Source organism: Danio rerio, chromosome 6 (assembly GCF_049306965.1).
Source record: "Danio rerio strain Tuebingen ecotype United States chromosome 6, GRCz12tu, whole genome shotgun sequence".
Classification (NCBI taxonomy): Eukaryota; Metazoa; Chordata; class Actinopteri; order Cypriniformes; family Danionidae; genus Danio; species Danio rerio.
In genome coordinates, this window is record NC_133181.1 from 55,621,732 (window position 1) to 55,646,469 (window position 24,738).

The following is a 24,738-nucleotide window of genomic DNA, read 5'->3' on the forward strand; positions in this document are numbered from 1 at the left end:
TGCTGATTTAATTAAACAATAAGCAGAAGGATTTTTTTATCATCTAACGTTACCTACCTATCTATCTATCTATCTATCTATCTATCTATCTATCTATCTATCTATCTATCTATCTATCTATATATATATATATATATATATATATATATATATACCTGTATTAGCCCTCCTGAATTATTAGCCCCCTTGTATATTTTTCTGCTAATTTTTGATTAACAGAAATATGTTTTTCAGTACATTTTTAATGTAATAGTTTTAATAACTCATTTCTACTCACTGATTTTTTTATCTTTGCCATGAGGACAGCACATAACATTTTACTAGATAATTTTCAAAATACAAGTATTTGTCATAAAGTGCAGTTCATAGGCTTAACTAGGTTAATTAGGCAAGTCATTGTTTAATGATGGTTTGTTCTGTAGACAATCTAAAAAAAATTTGCTTAAGGGGGCTAAAACTGTTAACATTAAATTAGTTTTAAAACAATTAAAAACTGCTTTTATTCTAGCTGAAATAAAACAAATAAGACTTTCTTCAGAAGAAAAAAATAAAGGAAATACTGGGAAAAATTGCTTGCTTTGTTAAATCTCAGTTGGGAAATATTTGAGAGAAAATTTCACAGCAGGGCTAATAATTTTGACTTTAGTATATGCAAAATAACATGCCAAATTTAGTTTACTTGCATGCACGCCATCTCTCTCACTCTCTCTTCCTCCCTCCCTCTTTTTTACATTTCAAATGTGTATATAAACGGTTGACTTCATTTCTGGAGTGAAGTGAACTGGACAAAACAATCGCATTAGTACATTTGTATCTGATCTGGGACCAGAAAATAAAACTTCAAATATACATTTCAGGTAACACATTGAAAAATCTTATGGATATTCACTGAACAGACACTGATGTCATATAAACAACCTACAATAATAGAAAAAAATTAGGATTTTGAATCACTGAATTTTAAGAGGTGCACACAAAGGCGATGAACTCCACAGTTCTTCAGGTTAATGCACAGGACAGATTCAGGGATGCTTTGGTTAGAAATTTCATTGTTGTTATCTTTGGAATCACAATTAACTCCATCAATGGTCTGTTTGTGTTTACATTCTTTAGGAGTTCAGTTTTCTACAATGATCCAAGATATATTCTATATATTCACTTGGTTATCAATGATATGCTCATGGTTTTTGTAAGTGTGTCTCTTTCTGTGATGGCTTATGCATGGCGAAATGTACCTATCCCGTTTTGTGTTGTACTACTGATAATAGCTTCAAAAACTCATAAGAACAGTGTTCTGACTTTAGCTGGCATGTCTGTTGAGCGTTACATTGCCATCTGTAAACCACTGCATCACCATCAGATTTGCACAGTGCGCAGGACGTACATCCTCATCTCTCTGATATGGAGTGTTGGAGTTTTACCTGGATTGTCTGACTTTATTCTCCTTTCAGTTATTGATCCTACTTTCTATACTAAAGATACTATTTGTACTGCATCAAGGCTTTATAACACACCTTACCATGAAGAACTTAGCAAATATATGACTGGCATTTATTCATCTGGTGTGTGGTTAATACTCATATACACATACTGTCGAGTGTTGATCACAGCCAGAAAGGCCTCCACAGATAAATCCTCAGCAAAAAAAGCTCAAAGTACCATCCTGCTACACGGAGCGCAGCTTCTGCTCTGTATGCTGTCCTACATTACTGGCTACCTAGAACTGATGTATGCTCAACTGTTACCAGCCGATCGGTCAATATTGGTCTTTTGTAATTACCTTCTGACAAATTTACTACCGCGGCTGCTCACCCCAATGATTTACGGTGTTCGAGATAAAGTGTTTTATAGTCACATGAAAGGCATTGTTGCATGTAAATTAGTTATTGTAAAGGTTGAATCAACCAAACAATAAGCAAAAAAAAAAAAGACTCCTAAACTAGCTGTTTGAAATTTTGTTTACTCTCTGTTAAAATACAATGCTATAATTAGCACTTTTGTGTAATTAGTGCATAATTTATTAAATTCCAAAAATAATGCATCATATATTTGTGTAACAACCATTCTGTAATATTTAATGTAAATGTGTTTCAAAGTGTAAATTCTTGATGTAAGCATTGCACTTAGATGAATGACTTGTAATACTAAAGCAAATGTTCAAAATGTCAATAATTCCTGTATCCCAATTAGTAGAGCATGGCACTGTCACCATTTACATTTTCCTAGGAAGGCCTTTAATAATAAATGGATATCTTGAATAGACTATTTTTCTTTGGATGGAAGTGTGTATTAATTGAGTAAATGTAAACAAAAATATACTACCCTTGTTTTTTCTGTTACAAAAATGTCACCAAATATGGACTAACCCAACCACTGGTTTAAAATGTTGGCTCCAGCACCCTCACTGTTGACTCTGCCACTATGTCTACATTTTTATTGAATGCATGATTGTGATTTTTTTCAATTTCAGTGCTCATGTGATCCAGGGTGATTCATGAAATCATACAAACATTGTGAGATGAAATATATCCTAACTGTAAATATGCTTCCAGTTGGGGTTCATTAAATTCAGTTTAGAAAAACAAAAGTGGCTGGTATGTATTTGTGAGTTGGCACAGATCTCAGGATATATAGGACTTATTTGATAGATTATTGCAATGGTAGAGATTAAACAACATAAATCATAACAAATCTTCAGCATAAAAATAAAACTGATGAAGGCAAAAGAGTGTCATCTACCATCTACTATCTACCTGACAGTGAGTATGTTTACATGGACACCAATAATCAGATTTTAATATGATTAAGATAATACTCTGATTAAGAGTCTACCAAACAGCATGTTTTTATTAATTTAATCTGATTAAGGTCATAACAAACTAAACAGAAATCAGATTAAGACATGTGGAGTATGCTGATTTTAGTTGCATTATTGAAGTGCAGTACAGCCACGTAAACACCGCAATCAAACTATTACCATCGTGAAGGATTTTCAACACACTTTGCGACAGGATAGTCTATCTAACTACTGCAGTTTGATACTATAAGAGTTTTCCCCCATATTTTTAACCCATATCAAATTTAATTAAATCTACACTCTTCCAGCAGTTCGTACTTTTTTTTTTTTTTTTTTGAATATTGTGTTTGTCACGGGGGTCATGCATGTAATGTTCCTGAATGGGGAAGTGAAAAGGCCAAACTGCAGTTAAAGTCGACACATTAAAAATGAAACACTTGAAAGTACATGAAACTCCGGAGGAAATGTGGATAGCGCGGTGATGCAATGACGTTAACCGAACTATGTGCTATAACATATAAAACAGGATCATGAAGAGAACATGCATAAAGCAAATAATGTAAAAACTTTAATCATATTATTGTCTTATTCAGATTAAGTCAAACAATTTGATTTCGATGTGCATGTTGACGTAGTCACTATCAGTTAATCTTTTGTTCTGATGTCCAAGTAGATTTATCTGTTTTAAAGACAGTTTTCATGTAGAGGTGTTTTTGTAGCCTGCTGCATAGAGGAAGCCCAGACAAAGCCTGATTAAGCCACAAAAGTGGAGGTGAAAATGTGACTAGCCCTGGAAAATAATAGCATATTAAATTGTCTAATGTTTTTTAAATGATGCCAATATCTTAACTTTTTATATTAATCAGATATTTCCATAATTGCAACATGATGCCTCAGCCTCACCCCTCCCTTGCTTTCTTCCTCTCTGTCTCTTCTCCCCTCACTTTCTCTCTAGTGCCTTTTTTTCTACTTATTTTAAACATGTATATAAGCTGGTGTGTGTAAATCTAGAGCAGTTTACAAAGCAATCTGAACAGGTATGTTTCAGCAATGTATTTAATTTAAAATGTTTTACTCATAATGTAAATTGTTAACCAGATGTTTTTTTTCTCTTTATTTTTCCTATCAGATTAAATAATTGGAATAACTTTAGGGAAAAGAAGAGCCTACTATACTTTAAACAGCCATCAAAGTCTTTTAACAGGAAGAGCGATAACAATAACACCAACAGCAAAACGTATAAAAGAATTGTCACTTATAGGAACCACTGAAATTTCCAGCAGCACACTAACACAATGAACTCCACAGTGCTTTTATATAGTCAACAAGAAAGATATGCAGATGCGTTTGCTAAAATTTTTTCCATTGTTTTGCTTGCTGTTATAATCATCTCCATTAACGGAATGTTTGTATTCATATTCTTTAGGAGATCAATTTTCCACAGTGATCCACGATATATACTGTATATTCACTTGGTTATGAATGATATGCTCATGGTTTTTATTTCTGTAGTTCTTTTTGTGATGACTTTTGCATGGCACAATGTGCCTGTCCCGTTCTGCGTGTTGCTCCTGTTAATAACCTCGGTAACTCATAGGAACACTCCTCTGACTTTGGCTGGTATGGCTATTGAGCGTTACATTGCCGTCTGCAAACCACTGCATCACCATCAGATTTGCACAGTGCGCTGGACGTACATGCTCATCTCTCTCATATGGAGTGTTGGAATTTTACCTGGATTGACCGACATTTTTCTCCTTTTAATTAATGGACCTTTGGCTCTTTTTACAACTATCTGTACTTCAGTAATTCTTTATAACACACCAAGCCATGCTGAACTAAGCAAAATTTCGAATGGAATTTACTCATCTATTGTGTGGCTAATACTCGTATATACATATTGCCAAGTGATGGTTAAAGCCAAAAGGTCTTCCACTAATAAATCCTCAGCAAAAAAGGCCCAAAGCACCATCCTGCTACACGGAGCACAGCTTCTGCTCTGTATGCTGTCCTACATTACTCCTGTGTTAGACAAAATTTATGCACCACTCCAAACTGAACAGCAGAAGAAAATAAACTTTTTCAACTACCTACTAACTAGTATTTTACCAAGACTTCTTACCCCCCTGATTTATGGTGTTCGGGATAAACAGTTTTTTAATCACATCAAGGCACTCCTTACATGTAAATTATCTGCTGTAAATGTTGATCCAATCAAACAATAAGCAGAATATTTTATATCATAAAATATAATATAGTATATTATTAGTAAAGAATAATATATTATATTGTACCTTTTATATTATTCTAGTTTATATTCTTCTTTATTCTCTGCAGAAAATAGAAATGAGAAATGGGTTCTGATTGATGAATGAACAAAATAGTAGCAGTTTGAAGATGGCATGGCTGCTAATGGCAGTAACACAGAAGCATTTCACATAATTACATATGAAGATTACTGAATAACAAATATTTAAAAGATTTTTATTTTCTTTCCATCACATTACTAGCAACTTGTGTAATTTTTCTGATATAGTTACATAGCATCTAAATTATTTGCCTTTGATGCAAGTCCTCTTTTCATAGCATGTGTTCAAATATGTCTTTTATGATATTTATTATGTATCTATTAAAGGAGCGGTAAAGCAAGACAATGAAAAGAATGTTTATGGTAACTGTGATTTTGATCATTAACTGTGTTTTTTGTACTAATTGTCAATATTAGTCAAATGTGAATTCCTATTTTTGCCCTTTCTAGTATCTCTATGTATCTTTGAATTAAAAGCATTATACAAAGTCTTTTGTACACCAGCAAAGGTGCATTTCACATAATTACATATGAAGATTACTAAATATTAAAGACTTAAAACATTTTTTTTGTATCTTTCCATCACATAACTCGTATCATATGTATGTTTTTGTCTAATATAGTTACATTGCATTTCAATGTATTGCTTTTGATGCAAGGCCTTTGACCATTAGATTTGCATTTGTTTAAACGTATCTGTACTGGGATTTATCATGTATGTATTAAAGGAGCAGTAAAGCAAGACAATGAAAAGAATGTCTATGGCAACTGATTTTGATCATTAACTGTGTTTTCTGTACTAATTGTCAATATTAGTCAAATGTGAATTCCTATTTTTGCCCCTTCCATAACTTATACAAACTCTTTTGTACACCCACAAAGGTGCATTTCACATAATTATAAAGATTACTAAATATCAAAGATTTAAAATATTTTTTATATCTCCCAATCACTTAACTAGCACCATATGTATGTTTTTGTCTAATATAGTTGCATTGCATTTCAATTAATTGGTTTCGATACAAGGCCTCTTAACAATAGATTCACGTTAGTTCGAATGTATCTGTAATGGGATTTATTATATATGTATTAAAGGAGCAGTAAAGCAAGGCAATGAAAAAAATGTGGATGGCAACTGTAATTGTGATCATTATTAACTGTGTTTTTAGTATAAATTAGTGTAATGTAAATTCCTAGTCTTTGTCCTTTCTACACTAAAACATTCCTGGTTGCCTTACATTTTTAAGCTGAATCAAATAAACCTTATGAGTCCATTGACTGTCCATGTTGACTGAGATTATGATATTATGAATATTTGTTCACTGTCAGTCAGTAGACCTGCCTCCATGAAGAAATATTATTTAGCAGCATTGAAAATGAATGAGGTGGCACAGTAGGTAGTGCTTTTGCCTCACAGCAAGAAGCTCGCTGGTTCAAGCCTCGGCTGGGTCAGTTGGCATGCTCTCCCTGCGTTCGTGTGGGTTTGGTCCGGGTGGAAAAAATACTCCTTTGTTATAGCAGCAATAGACAAAATACTCTGTTGGAATTCAAGATGAACATATTCAAAAGAATATTTATCATTTCTGTTTGGATCACAACATGTTTGCACTCATGTGCTATATTATTCCTATTTTTAAGTCAAACCAATAGAGGGAGCTCAAGCACATTCATTCATTTATTTTATTTTAGGCTTAGTCCTTTCACATGGGTCTCCAAATCGGAATGAACCATGATTTTTTTCAGCATATTTTTCATGCACGAATGCTCTTCTAGCTGCAACCCATCAATGGAAAATATCCATACACACCCATTCACACACATACACTACAGACAATTTAGCGTACCCAATTCACCTATACCACATGTCTTTGGACTTGTGGGGAAAACCCACGCAAACACGGGGAAAACATGCAAACTCCACACACAAACGCCAATTGACCCAGCCGTGCTGCCTCAGCCTAAGCACATAAAACAGACATTTTTAGGTTTTACATGCAGATGCAGAAGTCCAAAATCCAAAAAGGCCAAGAAGAAACACTAATGAAATATAAAACCAAATAAAGTCATGATTATAAAATATACATCATTTTGCCAGGTTCTACTTGTCTAAATTAGTCAAGCGGTCTCAGCTTTTTTCATGAGCATTTTTTAATTTATTCATTTATTATGGTTCAGTGGTTAGCACGTTGCCTCACAGCAAAAAAAAAAATAAATAAATAAATAAATAAATAAATCGCTGGTTTGAGTCCTGGCAGCATAGTTCTCTCAGTGTTTGCATGGGTTTGCCCTGTGCCCTTGTTTCCACCATTGTCCAAAGACATGTGGTATCAATGCTATCTCACGGCAATTCTTAACTTTTTGATTTTGTGACTAATTCATATGAATTTGTACAGTCAAATTCATACAATTTAGTACGAAGTGCTTAGTAGCAATGATGGATGTGTTTGGGGGCGGGGTTTAGTACCATGCCTCCTTTTTAAAATCATACATTTTCATACGACTGAATCTAAACTGACAAAATGTAAAAAGTTACGCTTCCTCGTGAGATCAGGCTGGTAGTACAGGTCAACTGAATAAACTAAACTGACTTAAGTGTATGAATATGTGGGTGAATAGGAGAGTGTATAGGTGTTTTCCAGCACTGGGGATTTACTAGTTAGTGTTTTCTCAGTGCTGGGTTGCAACTCCAAAAGCATCCATCTCATAAATTTGCCAGAGGAATTGGAGGTTCCCCTTCAGGAGAGAAACTTCAATGCTATGTGAAAACTTCCACTATGGGGATTTGTCAGAATCCAATCATTTGAAAGAGTATATAAATGGGCCAATGAAATGAAAAATGCTACTTGCAATTAATTTGGAACACAAGCACAGCACGTATCAAGCTAAGGTATCCTTTTCGCTTCAGATTCTTTCACGGAGCTTCTGAGAGAGTCGATGAGGGTTTTCTCTGACTGTTACGACAGAGAAAGAACGAGAAAGCGGCCTGCTTCTCCCGGTCTAGAGTGTGTGTGATACACGGTGGCAGATGGTCAAGCTGGGTTTCTCCCTTGCCTGGCGTTCTTTGGGTCCGGCCCTCCAGAGCGGTATGTATTGTTGCGAATTTCCTAAAATAGCAACATGGTCGTGCAGCGCGTCTTTTTAGCATTTCATTCCCGGCACTGGTCCAGCTGCACAAGGATGGTTCCAACCCACGCTTGATACATGAGCCCTGTGTAATGAAGGCCAGCTAATAAGTGCTGTGCTGGTAAACCTCATTCCTTTGACCTCTACAAGTGCTTTAGCGACTTAAACTAGAGGCTGCGGTCTTTAGCCTTCATGTTAGAGCAACCGACTCCCATGTGGAAGGTTGCCAGTTACATTGGAGCTGTAAACCGGATGGGAGTGAGGTGTAGGGGTGAGTGTAACGGAGGCCAGCTAGTAAGTGCTGTGCAGGTAAACCTCACTCCTCTGACCTCTAAAGGTGCTCTAGCAACAGATGTTAGAGGCCTTGGTCTTTAGCCTCCTTGTCAAAGCAACCAACTCTCATTTGGAAGGTTGCCAGTTCGATCCCAGCTTGAAGCGGGTTGGGTAGTGTAGGACCAGCAGGGTTATACCCTTACCGCAACTGACTGTGCCCTATGGATCACAAATTTGCGGCGTGTGCCCTGGGAAGGTCAGTGGCCACATTATTGGTCCAGGACAGTTACCTCTGGCTAAACCTGGAGAAAAATATAAAAATATTCGCAAAGTTGACAAAGTTGCCTTTTTAATTGCCCTTATCCCAGGCTGGGCCATTCAGAGACATCATCTGTGAGTTCACCCAGGAATTCACAGCGGTACAGTCGAATGCGATGGGCTGAGTCTTCTATAGGCGGGCATATAAGACTGCTTGCCATGCCTCTTCTGGCTTAGGATGCAATCTAGCCAGTTCCTTCAGCCAAGATGAAGAGCGGGTTTTACAGCATGTATTTCATCATACCCAAAAAAGAGCGGTGGGCTACAGCCAATCATAGATCTGCGCGTTTTGTACCGCTGTCTTCTTGTCTGCAGCAATAGAACTAAGGAACACGTAATTCATGTCTCTATACTTCCACGCCACTGTCAGTTTCTGCGGTCTGCGTTTGAAGGTTGAGCCTAGCTGTACAAGTCCTCCCCTTCGGGCTCTCTCTGTCTCTCTGGGTTTTTACTAAGCTCGGGGAGGGTGTTTGGCACCCGCGCCCAGATCTAAGCCTCTCGTAGGGTCCATGAATGGAGCGCGGAGGACTTAGATGACCTATCGATTAGGTGGTTAACACCGTCACTTAGGCTAGAGCACCCTTTATGAGGCATGTCTACACCCTAAAGTGGTCTATTCGCTGTGTGGTATTCTTTTTACCCGAGAAGGACCCTGAACATGCCAGATCAATGTGGTGCTATCCTCCTTCAGTTTTCTGGAGCTAAGCCTATCCCCTCCTCACTGAGGGGTTGACGTTGCGATCACCTCTGCTCTGAGGACGTGAACCCTGCAGAGACTCCGCCGGGGCCCCCAGTATCTGACTCAGCGGAGGAATCAGGTTTTGGCCCGGTACATTGTTGGCATGTCCGCTGGTCAACCCGAGTTCTGGGTATAGGTGCCTGCTATATGAGATCCTCACTGGCAATCCCATATGATCACTCAGCCACGATATAGTCCCCCCTCATTGGCAGACTCGTGTCTTCCCTCTCCGCTAGCTTCTGCAGCGTTTTCCCTGTTGCGACTGCACGCTTTCCCAACGTACTGTCGTATTAAAATTCCTAAAAATTAAATAGATGCATTATGACTCCCAAAAATATATCTAAATCTGTAAAACGTCCATTGAAGAGAAATAAGTAAGGGCCAAGGAACACATTGGAAGACCGTGTCTCTGGTGATGCATATGCGCTCATGCTCTTGGCTTGGCATACCCTCTCATCGGGGGCAAGGTAAGGTTTAATTATTGTGGGGTTTTCCATACATTTTTCCATAGTGGAAGTTTCCACATAGCATTGTAGTACCCCTAAGTGGGGAACAGAAATGCTTTGTTCCTTCGCCACAATGATTGCCCCTTAGCTATTGGGCGTGTAGGGCTCTTCAGCTAGAAATGGATGCCTCATCTTGGCACACACAGCTCTTATATTCCAAATTGATTGTAAGTAGCGCCAGCTGTGCATGCTGACACTGCCAACTCATTGGCATTTCATTGGCGCTTTTATATACTCTTTCAGATTTGATTTTGACGAAATCCCCATAGTGGAAGTTTCCACATAGCATTTTCGTTTCCCCTACGCCCCGATTTTAGTCGCATTATTGAAGTGCAGTCACGTAAACGCAGCAATCAAACTAATACCGTTGTGTAGAATTTTCGCCACACTTTGGGACAGGATAGTCTATACACCAATATAAGAGTTTTTTTTTTCCATTTGCCATGCAAAATCAAATTTTCAAACTCTTCAAGCAGTTCAAAAAATCAAACTCTTCCAGCAGATCATTCTCGCATCGAATACCGTGTTTGTCACGGGGGTCATGCATATAATGTTCCTGAATAAAGAAGTGAAAGTACCTAACTGCAGTTAAAGTCGACACTTTAAAAATTAAACACTCGAAATTACCAACACAATCTCATGGCAATTCGTAACTTTTTAATTTAGTAGCTAATCCTATGAATTCGTACTATCTAATTTGTACAATTTAGTACGATTTGCTCATCCACCAATAGGGGTGGGGTTAGGTGCTACGCCTCATTTTCAAAATCGTACCATTTCATACGACTGAACTCGTATGAATTCTTACAAATTAGCAGCTAAAGTGACAAAACGTAAAATACTTATGTTTTCTCGTAAAATCAGGCTGAGATTACATGAAATTTAAGCCTGGATTATACTTCTGCGTCAAGTGACCGGCGTAACCCACGGCGCATGCAACGCGCGTAGTTGTGCATTTATACTTCTGCTGTCTCTGTTGGTCTGCATTAACACTTTCGAAACGCTAGTTGGCAGTGAGGTGTTAATGTTCCTTTGTGTCGAGTTTCTTCGCTGCTGTGTTGCTTTTCCTGAACACTTCCAGGATGTTCAAGTGGCTCAAACTCGCTCATTTTGAGCCAGGAACCGGCGGACGAGCAACAACATAAACTATGAGGTAAACACAAAACAAAACTTTCCATCCGAAGCTCCTTCACGGGACTCCACACTTGTAAACAATCGCTCCATCAGGCCCGCACCATTCATGCGGCTCAGTCCCGCCCTGACTCGTCAGCGCTACCAAGCCGACCAATCACAGAGCGTGCGCTATGCGTCGTTGCGACGTGTAGTTACATTTTTTGAGAAGTGCACGTCAGTGACGCGACGGCCACTGCGAAGGGCTATACCTCAGCGCCGTAGCATACGCCGGCGTTTGACGCAGAAGTATTAATCAGCCTTTAGGAGGAAATGTGGATAGGGTGGTGATACAATGACGTTAATCAAGCTATAACAAATAAAACGGGATCATGAAAGGAACATTCAAAAAAGTAACTCATGTAAACACCCTAATTTTATCATTGTCTTGTTTAGACCAAGGCAAACAATTTGATTTCGATGTGCATGTTGACGTAGTCACTATCAGTTAATCTTTTGTTCTGATGTCCAAGTAGATTTATCTGTTTTAAAGACAGTTTTCATGTAGAGGTGTTTTTGTAGCCTGCTGCATAGAGGAAGCCCAGACAAGGCCTGATTAAGCCACAAAAGTGGAGGTGAAAATGTGACTAGCCCTGGAAAATAATAGCATATTAAATTGTCTTATGTTTTCTAAATGATGCCAATATCTTAATTTTGTATATTAATCAGATATTTCCATAATTGCAACATAGGAGCAATATGATGCCTCAGCCTCACCCCTCCCTTGCTTTCTTCCTCTCTGTCTCTTTCCTCACTTTCTCTCTAGTGCCTTTTTTTCTACTTATTTTAAACATGTATATAAGCTGGTGTGTGTACATCTAGAGCAGTTTCCTAAGCAAACTGAACAGGTGTGTTTCAGCAATGTATTTAATTTAATATGTTTTACTATGTTAATGTTTTAAAATGTATGTACATTATATGTTTTATAATGTAAATTGTTAACCAGATGTTTTTTTTTCTCTCTTTTTCCTTATCAGATTAAATAATTGGAAAAACTTTAGGGAAAAGAAGATTGCATTTAAGCTTAGTATACTTTCAACATCGATCAAGATCTTTTTAAGGAAGACTAATAACAATAACTCAAACAGCAAAATGTATAAAAGGATTGTCACTTATAGGAACCACTGAAATTTCCAGTAGCGCACTAACACAATGAACTCCACAGTGCTTTTATATAGTCAACAAGAAAAATATGCTAATGAATTTGTTAAAGTTATTTCCAGTGTTTTGCTTGCTGTCATAATCATCTCCATTAACGGAATGTTTGTATTCATATTCTTTAGGAGATCAATTTTCCACAGTGATCCACGATATATACTGTATATTCACTTGGTTATGAATGATATGCTCATGGTTTTTATTTCTGTAGTTCTTTTGGTGATGGCTTTTGCATGGCAGAATGTGCCTGTCCCGTTCTGTGTGTTGCTCCTGTTAATAGCCTCGGTAACTCATAAGAACACTCCTCTGACTTTGGCTGGTATGGCTGTTGAGCGTTACATTGCCGTCTGCAAACCACTGCATCACCATCAGATTTGCACAGTGCGCTGGACGTACATGCTCATCTCTCTCATATGGAGTGTTGGAATTTTACCAGGATTGGCTGACTTTTTTCTCCTTTTAATTAATGGACCTTTGGCTCTTTTTATCACTTACTGTACTACTTTGACTCTTTATAACACACCAAGCCATGCTGAACTAAGCAAGATTATGAATGGTATTTATTCATCAGTTGTGTGGCTAATACTCGTATATACATATTGCCAAGTGATGGATAAAGCCAAAAGGTCTTCCACTAATAAATCCTCAGCAAAAAAGGCCCAAAGCACCATCCTGCTACACGGAGCACAGCTTCTGCTCTGTATGCTGTCCTACATTACTCCTGTGTTAGACAAAATTTATGCACCACTCCAAACTGAACAGCAGAGGGAAATAAACTTTTTCAACTATTTACTAACTAATATTTTACCAAGACTTCTTACCCCCCTGATTTATGGTGTTCGGGATAAACAGTTTTATAATCACATTAAGGCACTCCTTACATGTAAATTATCTGCTGTAAATGTTGATCCAATCTAACAATAAGCAGAATATTTTATATTATAAAATATAATATAGTATATATTAGTATAGTATAATATTTTATTGTACTTTTTATACTATGCTAGTTTATATTCTTCTTTATTCTCTACAGAAAATAAAAATGAGAAATGGGATCTGATTGATGAATAAACAAAATAGTAGCAGTTTAAAGATGGCATGGCTGCCAATGGCAGCAATAAACCAGCAAAGGATCATTTCACATAATTACATATGAAGATTTTTATTATCTTTCCATCACATAACTAGCACCATATGTGTAATTTTTCTGATATAGTTACATAGCATTTAAATTATTTGCCTTCGATGCAAGGCCTCTTTACATAGCATGTGTTCAAATATGTCTATTATGGTATTTATTATGTATCTATTAAAGGAGCGGTAAAGCAAGACAATGAAAAGAATGTGTATGGTAACTGTGATTTTGATCATTAACTGTGTTTTCTACACTAATTGTCAATATTAGTCAAATGTGAATTTCTATTTTTGCCCTTTCTACCTGCTTACTAAATAGCAAAGATTTAAAATATTTTGAATGTCTTTCCATCACATAACTCGTACCATATGTAATGTTTTTGTCTGATATAGTTACATTGCATTTCAGTTTTTTCGATACAAGGCCTCTTAACATTTGATTCACGTTTGTTCGAATGTATCTGTAATGGGATTTATTATATTTTTATTTCAGGAGCAGTAAAGCAAGGCAATGAAAAAAAAATGTGGATGGCAACTGTAATTGTGATCATTATAAACTGTGTTTTTAGTATAAATTAGTGTAATGTAAACTCCTAGTCTTTGTCCTTTTCTAAAAAATAATCCTGGTTGCCTTAAATTTTTAAGCTTAATCAAATTAACCTTATGAGTCCATTGAACTTATATCATGTTGACTGACGTAAAACAGCTCGCATAACTTATGAAATTAAGTAGGAACATGATTAATTTAGTTTAGTTAGTTTCAATGAACTAAAATCATATGCTGTCAGGACTAATTGATCATATAATTTTGGTAACACTTTATTTTGATGGTCTATTTGAGTATTATTTGACTGTCTGCTTAATATCTGCTGATACTGCTGCTCACAGACATTTAACTGACTATAAGAAACTTAGTAAGTACATCAACTTACACTAACCCTAACCTAGCATACCTATAATCTAATGAAAATTAGTTGACATGTAGATGCAATGTAACTTAAATTCAATAAAAAGACCATCAAAATAAAGTGAGACCATAATGTTTTACAGTGTAGTATCACTATGAATTTAAAGCATTATAGGAAGTCTTTTGTTTGTTTTTTTGCATATTTTACTATACGAACAATCAAATATGTCATAAACTACTGACTATGAAAGTGGTCTAAAGTAGAAATTCAGTAATGGAGGATTTTCTTTTTCATTATTAAATTAATAATGACTTTATTTTGTTGGATATATAATTTTCTGTATTGTTTAGATGGAGTCATGTGACATTTGAGCGTTTAAATGAACTCCAGGTGCACCTGAACATTGTTACTCTGAAGGCAGGTTTTGCCAAAACGTGCTCATTAACTTACTTTTCGAGTGCCTTAAACTTATGATTCTGTTGGTTATTCTGTTGATAAAGGCAAAATAGTGCCATCTATCAGCATACAGTATATAAAGACTCTCCAAACTGATCACAACAAGCTGAAATTTTGTTCACTGTCAGTCAGTAGCCTTGTTCTAAAGCCCACCCTTGACCTGCCTCCATAAAGAAATATTATTTAGCAACATTGAAAATGAATGAGGTGGCACAGTAGGTAGTGCTTTTGCCTCACAGCAAGAAGCTCGCTGGTTCAAGCCTCGGCTGGGTCAGTTGGCATGTTCTCCCTGCGTTCGTGTGGGTTTGGTCCGCGTGGAAAAAATACTCCTTTGTTATCACAGCAATAGACAAAATACTCTGTTGGAATTCAAGATGAACATATTCAAAAGAATATTTATCATTTCTGTTTGGATCACAACATTATTTAAAATAAATCACAATTTCTATAAATTTTCCACAAAATTACCCAATGTTTGCAGTCATGTGCTATATTATTCATATTTTTAAGTCAAACCAATAGAGGGAGCTCAAGCACATTCATTCATTTATTTTCTTTATGGCTTTGTCCCTTCACAGGGGTCTCCAAATCGGAATGAACCACGATTTTTTCCAGCATATTTTTCACGCACGAATGCCCTTCTAGCTGCAACCCATCAATGGAAAACATCTATACACACCCATTCACACACATACACTACAGACAATTTAGCGTACCCAATTCACCTATACCACATGTCTTTGGATTTGTGGGAGAAACCAACGCAAACACGGAGAAAACATGCAAACTCCACACACAAACGCCAATTGACCCAGCCGTGCTGCCTCAGCCTAAGCACATAAAACAGACATTTTTAGGTTTTACATGCAGATGCAGAAGTCCAAAATCCAAAAGGGCCCTGAAGAAACACCACTGAAATATAAAACCAGATAAAGTCATGATTATAAAATATACATCATTTTGCCAGGCTCTACTTGTCTAAATTAGTCAAGCGGTCTCAGCTTTTTTCATGAGCATTTTTTTATTTATTCATTTATTATGGTTCAGTGGTTAGAACGTTGCCTCACAGTAAAAAAATAAAATAAATAAATAAATCGCTGGTTTGAGTCCTGGCGGCATAGTTCTCTGTGTTTGCATGGGTTTGCCCTGTGCCCTGGTTTTCCCCTATAGTCCAAAGACATGCGGTATCAATGCTATCTCACTGCAATTCGTAACTTTTTTATTTTGTAACTAATTCATATGAATTCCTTCAGTCAAATTCATACAATTTATTACGAAGTGCTTAGTAGCAATGATGGATGTGTTTGGGGACGGGGTTTAGTGCTATGCCTCCTTTTTAAAATCATACATTTTCATACGACTGAACTCTAAACTGACAAAATGTAAAATAGTTACGCTTCCTCGTGAGATCAGGCTGGTAGTACAGGTCAACTGAATAAACTAAACTGACTTAAGTGTATGAATGTGTGAATAGGACAGTGTATAGCTGTTTTCCAGCACTGGGGATTTACTAGTTAAGGCTGATTTATACTTTTGCGCCAAACGCCGGCATATGCTAAGGCGCTGAGGTATAGCCCTTCGCCGTGGCCGTCGGCGTCGCTAAAGTGCACCTCTCAAAAAATTTAACTACACGTCGCAACAATGGGTAGCACAAGCTCTGTGATTGGTCGGCTTGGTAGCGCTGACGAGTCTGGGTGGGACCGTAAGCCGCGTGAATGGTGCGAGCCTGATGGAGCGATTGTTTACAAGTGTGGAGTCCCGTGAAGGAGCTCCGGATGGAAAGTTTTGTATTGTGTTTACCTCATAGTAAATGTTGTTGCTCGTCCGCCGGTTCCTGCCTCAAAATGAGCGAGTTTGAGCCACTTGTACATCCCGGAAGTGTTCAGGAAAAGCAACACAGCAGCGAAGAAACTCGACACAAAGGAACATTAACACCACACAGCCAACTAGCGTTTCGGAAGTGTTAATGCAGACCAACAGAGACAGCATGCAGAAGTATAAATGTACAGCTACGCGCGTTGCATGCACCGTGGGTCACGCCGGTCACTTGACGCAGAAGTATAAACCAGGCTTTAGTGTTTTCTCAGTGCTGGGTTGCAACTCCAAAAGCATCCACCACACAAATTTGCCAGAGGAATTGGAGGTTCCCCTTCAGGAGAGGAACTTCAATGCTATGTAAAAACTTCTGCAATGGGGATTTGTCAGAATCCAATCATTTGAAAGAGTATATAAATGGGCCAATGAAATGAAAAATGCTACTTGCAATTAATTTGGAATACAAGCACAGCACGTGTCAAGCTAAGGTATCCTTTTCGCTTCAGATTCTTTCACGAAGCTTCTGAGAGAGTCGATGAGGGTTTTCTCTGACTGTTACGACAGAGAAAGAACAAGAAAGCGGCCTGCTACTCCTGGTCTAGAGTGTGTGATACGCGATGGCAGACGGTCAAGCTGGGTTTCTTCCTTGCCTGGCATTTTTGGGTCCGGCCCTCCAGAGCGGTATGTATTGTTGCGAATTTCCTAAAAGAGCAACATGGTCGTGCAGCGCGTCTTTTTAGCATTTCATTCCCGGCACTGGTCCAGCTGCACGAGGATGGTTCCAACCCACGCTTGTTACATAAGCCCTGTTTAATGGATGCCATCTAGTAAGTGCTGTGCAGGTAAACCTCACTCCTTTGACCTCTTAAAGTGCTTTAGCGACATAAACTAGAGGCTGCGGTCTTTAGCCTTCTTGTTAGAGCAACCGACTCCCATGTGGAAGGTTGCCAGTTCGATCCCAGCTCGAAGTGGGATGGGTGATGTAGGATCGGCGGGGTTACATTGGAGCTGTGACCCGGATGGGAGTGAGGTGTAGGGGGGTGAGTGTAATGGAGGCCAGCTAGTAAGTGCTGTGCAGGTAAACCTCTCTCCTCTGACCTCTAAGGGTGCTCTAGCGACAGACGCTAGAGGCCTTGGTCTTTAGCCTCCTTGTTAGAGCAACCAACTCCGATGCGGAAGGTTGCTAGTTTGATCCCATCTCAAAGCAGGTTGGGTGGTGTAGGACCAGCAGGGTTATACCCTTACCGCAAACGACTGTGCCCTATGGATCACAAGTCTGTGGCGTGTGCCCTGGAAAGAACAGTGGCCACATTAAAGGTCCAGGAGAGCTACCTCTGGCTAAACCTGGAGAAAAATATAAAAATATTCGCAAAGTTGCAAAGTTGCCTTTTTAATTGCCCATATCCCAGGCTGGGCTATTCAGCGACATCGTCAGTGAGTTCTCCCAGAAATTCACAGCGGTACAGTCGGATGCGATTGGCTGAGTCATCTATTGGCAGGCATATAAGACTGCCTGCCATGCCTCTTCTGGCGAAGGATACAATCTAGCCAGTTCCTTCGACCAAGATGGAGGGTGGGTTTTACAGCATGTACTTCATCATACCCAAAAAAGAGCGGTGGGCTACAGCCAATCATAGTTCTGCGCGTTTTGAACCGCTGTCTTCTTGTCTACAGTAATAGAACTGAGGAACGCGTACTTCATGTCTTCATACTTCCACGCCACCGTCAGTTTCTGCGGTCTGCGTTTGAAGGTTGAGCCTAGCTGTACAAGTCCTCCCCTTCGGGCTCTCTCTGTCTCTGCGGGTTTTTACTAAGCTCGGGGAGGGTGTTTGGCACCCGCACCCAGATCTATGCCTCTTGTATGGTCCATAGATAAAGCGTGGAGGACTTAGATGACCTTAGGTGACATTTCTCCATAGTGGAAGTTTCCACATAGCATTGTAGTACCCCAAAGTGGGGAACAGAAATGCTTTGTTCCTTCGCCACAATGATTGCCCCTTAGCTATTGGGCGTGTAGGGCTCTTCAGCTAGAAATGGATGCCTCATCTTGGCACACACAGCTCTTATATTCCAAATTGATTGTAAGTAGCCCCAGCTGTGCATGCTGACACTGCCAACTCATTGGCATTTCATTGGCGCTTTTATATACTCTTTCAGATTTGATTTTGACGAAATCCCCATAGTGGAAGTTTCCACATAGCATTTTCGTTTCCCCTATGCCCCGATTTTAGTCGCATTATTGAAGTGCAGTCACGTAAACGCAGCAATCAAACTAATACCGTTGTGTAGAATTTTCGCCACACTTTGGGACAGGATATTCTATACACCAACTGCAGTTTGACACTATACATTTTTTTTTCCCATTTGGCATGCAAAATCAAATTTTATTAAATCTACACTCTTCCAGCAGTTCATACTCGCATAGAATATCGTGTTTGTCATGGGGGTCATGCATATAATGTTCCTGAATAAAGAAGTGAAAGTACCTAACTGCAGTTAAAGTCCACACATTAAAAATGTAACACTCGAAATTACCAACACAATCTCACGGCAATTCGTAACTTTTTCATTTAGTGGCTAATCCTATGAATTCGTACTATCTAATTTGTCCAATTTAGTACGATTTGCTCATCCACCAATGACGGTTGGGGTTAGGGGTGGGGTTAGGTGCCATGCCTCTTTTTTAAAATCGTACCATTTTGTATTACTGAACTTGTATGAATTTGTACAAATTAGCCTTTAAAGTGACAAAACGTAAAAAACTTACGTTTTCTCGCGAGATCAGGCTGAAATTACATGAAACTCAGGAGGAAATGTGGATAGGGTGGTGATACAATGACGTTAATCGAGCTATGTCCTATAACATATAAAACAGGATCATGAAAGGAACATTTAAGAAGTAACTCATGAAAACACCCTAATTTTATCATTGTCTTGTTTAGACTAAGGCAAACAATTTGATTTCGATGTGCATGTTGACGTAGTCACTATCAGTTAATCTTTTGTTCTGATGTCCAAGTAGATTTATCTGTTTTAAAGACAGTTTTCATGTAGAGGTGTTTTTGTAGCCTGCTGCATAGAGGAAGCCCAGACAAAGCCTGATTAAGCCACAAAAGTGGAGGTGAAAATGTGACTAGCCCTGGAAAATAATAGCATATTAAATTGTCTAATGTTTTTTAAATGATGCCAATATCTTAACTTTGTATATTAATCAGATATTTCCATAATTGCAACATAGGAGCAATATGATGCCTCAGCCTCACCCCTCCCTCGCTTTCTTCCTCTCTGTCTCTTTCCTCACTTTCTCTCTAGTGCCCTTTTTTCTACTTATTTTAAACATGTATATAAGCTGGTGTGTGTACATCTAGAGCAGTTTCCTAAGCAAACTGAACAGGTATGTTTCAGCAATGTATTTAATTTAATATGTTTTACTATGTTAATGTTTTAAAATGTATGTACATTATATGTTTTATAATGTAAATTGTTAACCAGATGTTTTTTTTTCTCTCTTTTTCCTTATCAGATTAAATAATTGGAAAAACTTTAGGGAAAAGAAGATTGCATTTAAGCTTAGTATACTTTCAACATCGATCAAGATCTTTTTAAGGAAGACTAATAACCATAACTCAAACAGCAAAATGTATAAAAGGATTGTCACTTATTGGAACTACTGAAATTTCCAGTAGCGCACTAACACAATGAACTCCACAGTGCTTTTATATAGTCAACAAGAAAGATATGCAGATGCGTTTGCTAAAAATTTTTCCACTGTTTTGCTTGCTGTCATAATCATCTCCATTAACGGAATGTTTGTATTCATATTCTTTAGGAGATCAATTTTCCACAGTGATCCACGATATATACTGTATATTCACTTGGTTATGAATGATATGCTCATGGTTTTTATTTCTGTAGTTCTTTTTGTGATAACTTTTGCATGGCACAATGTGCCTGTCCCGTTCTGTGTGTTGCTCCTGTTAATAACCTCGGTAAGTCATAGGAACACTCCTCTGACTTTGGCTGGTATGGCTGTTGAGCGTTACATTGCCGTCTGCAAACCACTGCATCACCATCAGATTTGCACAGTGCGCTGGACGTACGTGCTCATCTCTCTCATATGGAGTGTTGGAATTTTACCAGGATTGGCTGACTTTTTTCTCCTTTTAATTAATGGACCTTTGGCTCTTTTTATAACTATCTGTACTCCTGTGACTCTTTATAACACACCAAGCCATGCTGAACTAAGCAAAATTATGAATGGTATTTATTCATCAGTTGTGTGGCTAATACTCGTATATACATATTGTCAAGTGATGGTTAAAGCCAAAAGGTCTTCCACTAATAAATCCTCAGCAAAAAAGACCCAAAACACCATCCTGCTACACGGAGCACAGCTTCTGCTCTGTATGCTGTCCTACATTACTCCTGTGTTAGACAGACTTTATGCACCACTCCAAACTGAACAGCAGAAGAAAATAAACTTTTTCAACTATTTACTAACTAATATTTTACCAAGAATTCTTACCCCCCTGATTTATGGTGTTCGGGATAAACAGTTTTATAATCACATTAAGGCACTCCTTACATGTAAATTATCTGCTGTAAATGTTGATTCAACCAAATAATAAGCAGAGGACTTTTTATATTATTCTAGTTTATATTCTTCTTTATTCTCTGCAGAAAATAAAAATGAGAAATGGGTTCTGATTGATGAATAAACAAAATAGTAGCAGTTTGAAGATTTTGTGGCTGCTAATGGCTAATTTCACATAATTACATATAAAGATTTTTATTATCTTTTCATTATTTAACTAGCACCGTATGTGGTTTTTCTTATATAGTCACATAGCATTTTAATTAACTGCCTTCGATGCAAGGCCTCTTTTCATAACATGTGTTAAAATATGTCTATTATGAGATTTATCACGTATCTAGGAGCGGTAAAGCAAGACAATGAAAAGAATGTGTATGTTTTTTCTGTACTAATTGTCAATATTATTCAAATGTGAATTCCTATTTTTGCCCTTTCTAGTATCACTTTGAATTGAAAGCATTATAAGTCTTTTGTACACCAGCAAAGGTGCATTTCACATAATTACATATGAACATTACTAAATAGAAAATATTTAAATTATTTTTAATGTCTTTCCATCACATAACTAGCACCATATGTGTGGGTTTTTTTTTACAGATATAGTTGCATAGTATTTCAATTAGTTGCTTTCGATGTAAAGCCTCTAAAAATTAGATTCGCATTTGTTCAAATGTATTTGTTGGGATTTATCATGTATTTATTAAAGGAGCAGTAAAGCAAGGCAATGAAAAGAATGTGTATGGACTTTAGAATGTGTGTGGACTTAGACTTTACAGACCTGAAACTTGCCTATAGCACTTTTTCATTGTTGCTCTTATAGTTGTGTAAATTGCTTCATTGTCCTCATTTGTAAGTCGCTTTGGATAAAAGCGTCTGCTAAATGACTAAATGTAAATGTATGGTAACTGTGATTTTGATCATTAACTGTGTTTTCTGCACTAATTGTCAATATTAGTCAAATGTGAATTCCTATTTTTGCACTTTCTACTATCACTTTGAATTTAAAGCATTATACATGGTCTTTTTACACCAGCAAAGGTGCATTTCACATAATTACATATGAAGATTACTAAATAGCAAATATTTAAAATATTTTTTATATCTCCCAATCACTTAACTAGCACCATATGTATGTTTTTGTCTGATATAGTTGCATTGCATTTCAATGTATTGCTTTTGATGCAAGGCCAATAATCATTAGATTCACATTTGTTCAAATGTCTGTAATGGGATTTATTATATACAGTATGTATAAAAGGAGCAGTAAAGCAAGGCAGTGAAAAGACCCCGTGGATGGCAACTGTGATTCTGATCATTATTAAATGTGTTTTTGGTATAAATTAGTGTAATGTAAATTCCTAGTTTATTGTTCTTTCAACACTGTAAAAAATTGGTGCTTGGTTGCCTTAAAATTTTAGGTTGAATCAAATAAACCTTATGAGTGATTATGATGACTGACAGCTCGCATAACTTACAAAATTAAGAGAGAACATGTCTAACTTAGTTTAGTAAGTTTCAATGACCTAAAATCATATGCTTTCAGGACTAATTGATCATATAATTTTGGTAATATTTTATTTTGATGGTCAATTTGAGTATTATTAGATTGTCTACTTAAAACTGCTGCTCAACAGACTATAACTAACACTAACCCCAACCTAGCGGTCTACTTATCTAATGAAAATTGGTTGACATGTAGATGCAATGTAACTTAAATTCAACAAACACACCATCAAAATAAAGTGAGACCATAATGTTTTACAGTGTAGTATCATTTTAAAGCATTATAGGAAGTCTTTTTTGGTTGTTCTTGCATATTTTACTATATGAACAATCAAATATGTCATAAACTACTGACTATGAAAGTGGTCTAAAGTAGAAATTCAGTAATGGAGGATTTTCTTTTTCATTACTAAATTAATAATGACTTTATTTTGTTGAATATATCATTTTCTGTAATGTTTAGATGGAGTCATGTGAGATTTGAGCGTTTAAATGAACTCCAGATGCACCTGAACATTGTTACTCTGATGAAGGCAGGTTTTGCCAAAACATGTGCTCATTCACTTACTTTTCAAGTGCCTTAAACTTATGATTCTGTTGGTTTATCTTTATGAATCCCTTATCCAAAGACCACTGACACATTAACTATTATAAAAAAAAAAAAAATTTTTCAGATTTTAGATTTATAAGCTGGTTATCTAATTCATTCATTTTCTTTTTAGTTTAGTCCCTTTATTATTCTGGGGTCACCACAGCGGAATGAACCGCCAACTTATCCAGCATATGTTTTACGCAGCGCATGCCCTTCCAGCTGCAACCCATCACTGGAAAAGTTATCTAATTTGGGTGTGTTAAATAAATGAGACATGAAAAATATGCAAAGCGGTGGAGTGGGGGACTGGGATATACCACATATTCATGGGTGTGCAACTAGATTTTTTCCCCTGTCATCCCTAACAACCATCACTCAAGTCACCGTCTTTTGTATTCATTTCTGAATAGTTTTATCCATTTTAAAGACATTTTAAATGTACACTCACTGGCCAACTGATTAGGTACACCTGTCCAACTGCTCGTTAACTCAAATTTCTAATCAGCCAATCACATGGCAGCAACTCAATGCATTTGGACAGGGCTATTCAATTTGCGGGCCGAACCCAGCCCCCGGGACAATTTGTTCCGGCCCTCCAAATAGTGTGATCAAGACGTCAAAAATAAATTTAGTTCAGTCGCTAAAACAGCCGCTATAGTTATGAAGTGACGTGCATCTTTCCAATACAGCATGAGCTGTAGGCTGAAGGCAGAGCATGAGTCACCTGACATTAAGCGAGTTGTGTGGGCAGCCGAACACATTTGGATATGTCTGTAGCCTTTTGTACAATGCACTGATATTGTTAACAGGGATGCAATGATTGTCCGATTTCACTACTTACCGCGCTTTAATTCATTACGGTTAATTAATCGTCAAGGCTGTTCTGTTGCATGGAACAAAACTTCTGCAACTAAACAAAGTTATGCCAACTGTGTGCTAGTTTAAAGTTCCAAGCTTATACCGAGGCTAGTTCGCATGCACATTGGATTAACACTAGCAGCAGGCCGTCCACATATTGCTTCTTTTCTGCGCACAAGTTCATTATTTCCTATGGAGACATGCGCATATTGGGGAGTGGTGCACTCTGGGCTCGCATCCTCCAGTGCAATGTAAACAAAAGATACGTTAGACGAATTATTACAAATTATTAAAATGATTATGCATGTATGAACCCAAATGATAACAACAGTTTATTTAAATTCTTAGCTAATATATAGCTTAAATTAACATGGATAAATACGATTTTTTAATTTATTCTTATTTTTTATTTATTTATGCATTGTTTTATCATTTATTTTCATTGTAAAATTATCACTGATGTTAAAATCAAAAACTTTTTTCATT

The 24,738-nt window shown here is 37.3% G+C and overlaps 3 protein-coding genes and 1 pseudogene across 3 annotated transcripts; all 4 read left to right on the forward strand.

Annotated features, from left to right (window-relative positions):
• The first annotated feature begins 266 nt into the window (after positions 1-266).
• Positions 267-3,190, forward strand: or90g2 (odorant receptor, family 90, subfamily G, member 2). The gene has a single exon (XM_073954865.1). It carries the CDS (start codon positions 983-985, stop codon positions 1,913-1,915), a length of 933 nt encoding a protein of 310 aa, XP_073810966.1. The 5' UTR covers positions 267-982; the 3' UTR covers positions 1,916-3,190.
• A 127-nt stretch (positions 3,191-3,317) lies between these two features.
• Positions 3,318-5,022, forward strand: or90d2 (olfactory receptor, family 90, subfamily D, member 2). Its single transcript, XM_021477305.3, has one exon. The coding sequence runs from the start codon at positions 4,093-4,095 to the stop codon at positions 5,020-5,022; it is 930 nt and encodes a 309-aa protein (XP_021332980.2). The 5' UTR covers positions 3,318-4,092.
• On the forward strand, positions 12,477-13,310 carry or90c1 (olfactory receptor, family 90, subfamily C, member 1; annotated as a pseudogene).
• or90d1 (olfactory receptor, family 90, subfamily D, member 1) lies at positions 17,212-23,724 on the forward strand. Its single transcript, XM_073954759.1, has 2 exons — positions 17,212-20,099; positions 20,229-23,724. Exon 2 carries the CDS (start codon positions 20,404-20,406, stop codon positions 21,328-21,330), a length of 927 nt encoding a protein of 308 aa, XP_073810860.1. The 5' UTR covers positions 17,212-20,099; positions 20,229-20,403; the 3' UTR covers positions 21,331-23,724.
• The last annotated feature ends 1,014 nt before the right edge of the window (positions 23,725-24,738 follow it).